Here is a 5,143-nt window from a genome sequence, read left to right on the forward strand (position 1 = left end):
CCCCCCCCCAGAGCTGTCATTTGTCTCTTTGTCCCCACCACCCTTTTATCCGACCTTTGCAAGTCTCCTTACTGGTTCACAGGCATCCACTGTACAGCCAGAGTGATTTTTTAACAGTAGAGCTGTTTAAAAGCTTTAATAGCTTTAAAACCTTCCAGAGAGTCTGAGGACAAAGACCAGTCCTCCTGAGCAAGGCCTAGACCCACCCCACTCCCATCTGAGACTATTGTCACATGACATCACGCCCATCCGTGTTCTCCAGAGCATTCTACCGCTTTGGCTTCCTTCTGTTTTTCACTGCTACTGGGCCTTTCCACATGCTACCTCGGTCTGGAAAGTTTCTCCTTCCCCTCTTCAACTAATTCAATTCACCCAAACTTCAGGTCAGCCCAAGTGTCATTTCTCAGGCAAGCCTTCCCTGACCTCCCTAAATCCGATCCCCTATTTATTACAGACACTTAACTAAGTAGCCCCTTCAGATTAGGTGGCAGAAACTCCATGTTGTGTGTGTGTGTGTGTAATGCAGAAAGTAATGGCCATCCACTGCACTGGAAGCTCCATAAGGGTCAAGGCCACATCCGTGTTTTTCCAAAGTACAAGGTTGACCCAAATCCCACACTTTAATTCCATAAGCAACACCCAGCATGCTGGTTAAAATGCCTCACTCCCGGATAGTGATTCAGTGAGGTCAGGGGCCTCGGACTCCGTTTCACAAGCCCCTCACTAGGTCCATATGAATGCTAAGGGGACTTGTCGTTCTAAGCATTCTAGAGACCTCAGACTCCATTTAGGTTCTTTATTCCTCGCCTTTGTCTACACCCAAGCATCCAAGATGTTAAGAGACACATCCAAGGTTGAAAGAGTTACCTCAAATGGGATGATTAGGAACCTGGAAGGAAGGGGCACCTGGGTGGCTCAGTTGGTTAAGCATGTGCTCTGGGCTCAGGTCATCTCACAGTGTGTGAGTTCAAGCCCCACATGGGACTTGCTGCTGTCAGCACAAAGCCCGCTTCAGATCCGCTCCCCCCTCTCTCTGCCCCTGCCCCGCTTGCTCTCTCAACTTTAAGGGGGGAAAATATCGGAAGAAGGCGTACGTAGTACCTGGTTCCAGTTATGTGATTTCCTTACCATGAAACCAATAACCCTCAGCTGATTTCATTAAGAACCCCTGAGGCTCTAGACAAAGCGCCAGCCCCAAGCAGGAGAGCCCCGGAAGCAGGGGCTTAGGAGTGGCTTGGGGATCGTGGAGGAAGCTGGCAGGTGCAGCTAGGGTGGATTCCCAGGTTAGACAGTCTGCAGTTGCAGAAACTACAAGACAAAAACCTAAGGTAGTCTGTTAACTTGAAATCTTTCAGTACATTTAGGCGGCCTATTTTTGAAATGTTACCACCTGAAGTCTTAAAGAAGCTGCCCGTGGCCACCCCGTGCTGGTCCCCACCTGTGCCGTCTGTGAAATCGTGATCAACCGACCCACGTAGTTTACGGCATCCCTCCCCCAGGCGGCACTCACAGCTGGCCAGCCACTCGGGGGCAACCCGGAGTCAGAACCCTAACTCTCCTCACACGGTAAGGCCTGCCTCTACCTCCAGCTCACCCAGAAAAATGCTTATTTTAATGGTGAGATGGCTTTTCATTCAATCGGTATCTTGTTTGTAAGCTTCAGCCCTAGAGACACACATAAGCAGTAAACCTGGGAGGGCCCCTAACAAGGTGACAGACCCAGACTGTTCGCAGAAGCAGCTCTCAACTTAAAAAAAAAATCTTTTGCAATTTATCAATTGTTTTGCAATACATTTATTCGAAGGCTTCGTCAAAAATACAGCCTTTCACGAAGTATTTTGAGAAGGGAGAGGCATAAAGAAGGGGCATGGAAGAAAGCTAACTGGTCTGCTTCACTAGCTCACGTTCACATGGGACCATTTGTGTACATTCATTTAAATGATGTATTTGAAGCTGAAAGTGCTGTCACAGGACAGGCGCTTGCCCCTGCATCTCCCGCACAAATCTTGACGGTGGGGCCTTTTGGGGTCAACGTGGCGAAGTTTTACAGGGCAGGAGCATCTAGTCTGTTTACAGCTCTGAAAAACCAAAGCGAGAAGCACATACAGAAGATAAACCCGCGGGGACTTCCTCGAACGTCCAAGTCATTTTTCTACTCCAAACACGTACTGAACGCACTCTAAGCAAAGCCCTGTGCTCATCTTGTTCTGTCCACACCCCTGCCCGCAAGGACAGGCTGGGAATGCAGGGTGTTTAACCAAGTGGTCGTGGTCTCGTTGCATAGGATTCAGTTTGGACTTGTGAACTTTTGAAATGCGATTATCTAAAAGGAAATCTCTTCCTGTGCTTGAAGGGTGAACAAACAAACAAACGGGACGGGAGTCGGACCAGGAAAGCTAAGGTGTGAGGCTGGGGATGAGGAGCAAGCTGTGGGCCAAGCCTCGCTCCGGTGGCTGACCCGGCCCTCGCCTCCACCTGCTGCAAATGACCTGAAGCGGACCCTGAAGTCCGTGCGGCAACCGCGGGGCCAAGAGCTAGCGGTTATGGGGTCCATCCCGCTTTAGAACCTGACCCTACTCTGCCCCGATGGGAGAGCGCCTACACCGTTTCCCATACTTGGGCTCTCTCTTCCTACCCTGGAGTATGAGCCTTCCAACACCCAACCTGAGGGAAGTGCACGGATTAGACTGTGTCAACGGACACATCAGGCTCCACCAGCTGTGTGCTAAGAGGCAAGTTCAGTCGCCTCTTCCCGGAGATTCTCTAAGCCCCTTAGCGCAGTGCTTAGTTACCAGTTAACCAGCAAGGTTCCTAGTCAGCCCCATAACGCTGGGTGGCTTAGATCCACTTGAACACAACTCTCTCTGCCTTTGCCAGCACTCAGGCGGGACAAACTTTGAAGACCTGTGCTTCTACTGAATATCCTAACTTGGGAATGTGCTTCAGAAGAAGCATTTGGGTGAAACAGACAACTTTTACCACCTCACGTTAGTGGAGAGATATTCGATTTTTGATCTGCTCTCTCCCATTAGACGGAGCAGCAAGTAAGGCAGACATTTGTCCGTGTTGCAGGGGAGGTAACGGACTAAGGAGGTTAACGTGACCGAAGGAAACAAGACCTCGAGACCCTGTGCCAGGCTGAGTATGGTTTCCACCATCCCCACCTGGAAGTGGTGACCGAGGTCACGGGGAACCTGGCCTCTTTCAGGCAACACCTGCAAGGAACTGCACCAAAACCCTTTACCAACTACCCAGGTCAGACACAGAATGGGAACATTCAATTTACTTGGCATGTGATATCCTCCACTCGGTAAGGGTTATACGACTTCTGACAAGTTCTGCAAAACTGCTTGAAGTAAACCTGTGAGAAGAGAGGAAAAGCTTCAAGCCAAAGCCTCTCGACACTCACGTCAAAAAGCTGCCAGTTCAGGGGTGCCTGGGTGGCTCCATCGGTTAGGCGTCCGACTTGGTTTGGGCTCAGGTCATGATCTCCCCATTGTGTGGGTTCAGGCCCTGTGCTGGGCTCTGTGCTGACAGCAAGGAGCGTGCTTGGGATTCTCAGTCTCCCTCCCCCTCCCCCCTCCCTGCCCTTCCCCCACTCACNTTTCTTACCTTGTTGGTGCCCTGCACACACCACACGTAGGCACTTTCCCACCGGATGTTGCAATCCTTGCAGTGATAATACCCATACTTCTGCTCTAAGAACTGAGCAAAAAAGACACCAGAATTTAACCCACAGGAGATCTAAATTAGCCGTCATTTCAGAAGCTGGGAAGGATCGATTTGTTACTTAAAATTGGCAACATCATTCCAGATCATGGAGGAAAGGAGGCTCAAGGTCTGAATTGGTCTCTCCAATGTAGTAATTGGGTGACCTAATGACTTAATCAAGCAGGAGCCTTAAGAAGTTTCTATTCCAGATTAGCTTGGTTCATAAAGCAAACCGATGGACAAGCTAGCTACTAAGTAGAGATTTTCCCTCTGACAAGCAAGGGAAAAGCCAAACATCTATGCTTCTCTGAACCTGGAGTCTTCAGGGAAGCCTTTTCTCTGTAGGATAAAGTCTAATTTTAGTACACACGGGACCGTGGTTAAGCTGAAGAAAAGGAGCAAGACTCTGTGTCCTAAGATACTTTGACAATGTTCACTCAGAAGTCCGTTCTCTATGCTGCTAGTTCAACTGCCAAACAATGCAAGAGATCTATTGTGGATAAGCAAGAATTCATATTCAACATTAACTAACGTAGCACTATCTTATTCTTAAGCTTCTCTTTTTCCCTCCCAGGAAGAAACAAATTATAAACAAGTGCTTGGAGTTAGCCCTTTAAGTGCTCTCTGAAGTTCCTGCCAATTCTAGGGCAATTTCATAGGTGAGCACACACAGGTCCGGACGGTGCTGACTGAAGATCACACGTGGTTTACATTACACATAGCTTCTGTAGAACTTGACTCACCCCTCCTCTCTTCGGCTGCCCCCAACAGCCCTGGCCCACCCCCAAAGGAGGCCTCCAGGCCTCTTCCCAGCCCCTGCCTTTCCACTTTCCCGGGTTACCGCTGCCCCCGGCACACTCCAGCCCTTTAGGGTTCAGCTAGCGTTACTGGCCCCTCCAAGCCTGCCGCTCTCAAGCCGCAATACACAACGGCCTAAGGCTTTAGCAGTGTTGAGCTTCTGATTAAGGGTGCTTTCAAGGAGCAAGAGAAGAAAAATCCCAAGGGAGACCCTTCAAAGCTCTAGCTCCCAGTGAAAGCTTGGACAACGTGGGCAAGAATCAGGGTCGAGCTGACCAGGCAGGACCCCAGTAATGGACTGTTAGGGCTTTTGCCACATCGCATGGAGATACGTAGTAGGATCCTCGGGAATCGTCCAAGTTCCCCTCCGAGATCGTCCAACTGCCGAATCAACACTGGCCCACGTGCCCACGGTCAGGGTTTCGTACAGTACAGCTGCTGGCACTAAGTGTTACCAGGGCGCCTCCCTCGCCAGATTGCGGAGCCCACGTTTCACAATCGGCAGCCACAAGGGTCAGGCTGCACCCCTGCATTCGGCTGCTGGAGGACACCACCTGCCGCGGGGAGGGGAGCCGCTGCGAAGACGCACAGGCGCGGCGCGCGCCTAAGGAAGCGGGCGCCTCCACGTGTCGCG

The 5,143-nt window shown here is 50.7% G+C and overlaps 1 protein-coding gene across 1 annotated transcript in view; it reads right to left on the bottom strand.

The window, feature by feature from the left end:
• Positions 1-1,874: 1,874 nt before the first annotated feature.
• The window catches only part of ZAR1 (zygote arrest 1), a 3,586-nt gene continuing 317 nt past the window's right edge, over positions 1,875-5,143 (bottom strand). The window contains exons 2-5 of the mRNA XM_077757729.1: positions 4,914-5,113; positions 3,613-3,705; positions 3,287-3,361; positions 1,875-2,078 (exon numbers count right to left, since the gene is read on the bottom strand). Of these exons, the coding sequence (XP_077613855.1) occupies positions 1,935-2,078; positions 3,287-3,361; positions 3,613-3,705; positions 4,914-5,113 (512 nt within the window). The 3' untranslated portion in view covers positions 1,875-1,934. The remainder of the gene's footprint in view (positions 2,079-3,286; positions 3,362-3,612; positions 3,706-4,913; positions 5,114-5,143) is intronic.

Source organism: Crocuta crocuta, unplaced genomic scaffold, assembly GCF_008692635.1.
Source record: "Crocuta crocuta isolate KB4526 unplaced genomic scaffold, BGI_CrCroc_1.0 scaffold282, whole genome shotgun sequence".
Taxonomy (NCBI): Eukaryota; Metazoa; Chordata; class Mammalia; order Carnivora; family Hyaenidae; genus Crocuta; species Crocuta crocuta.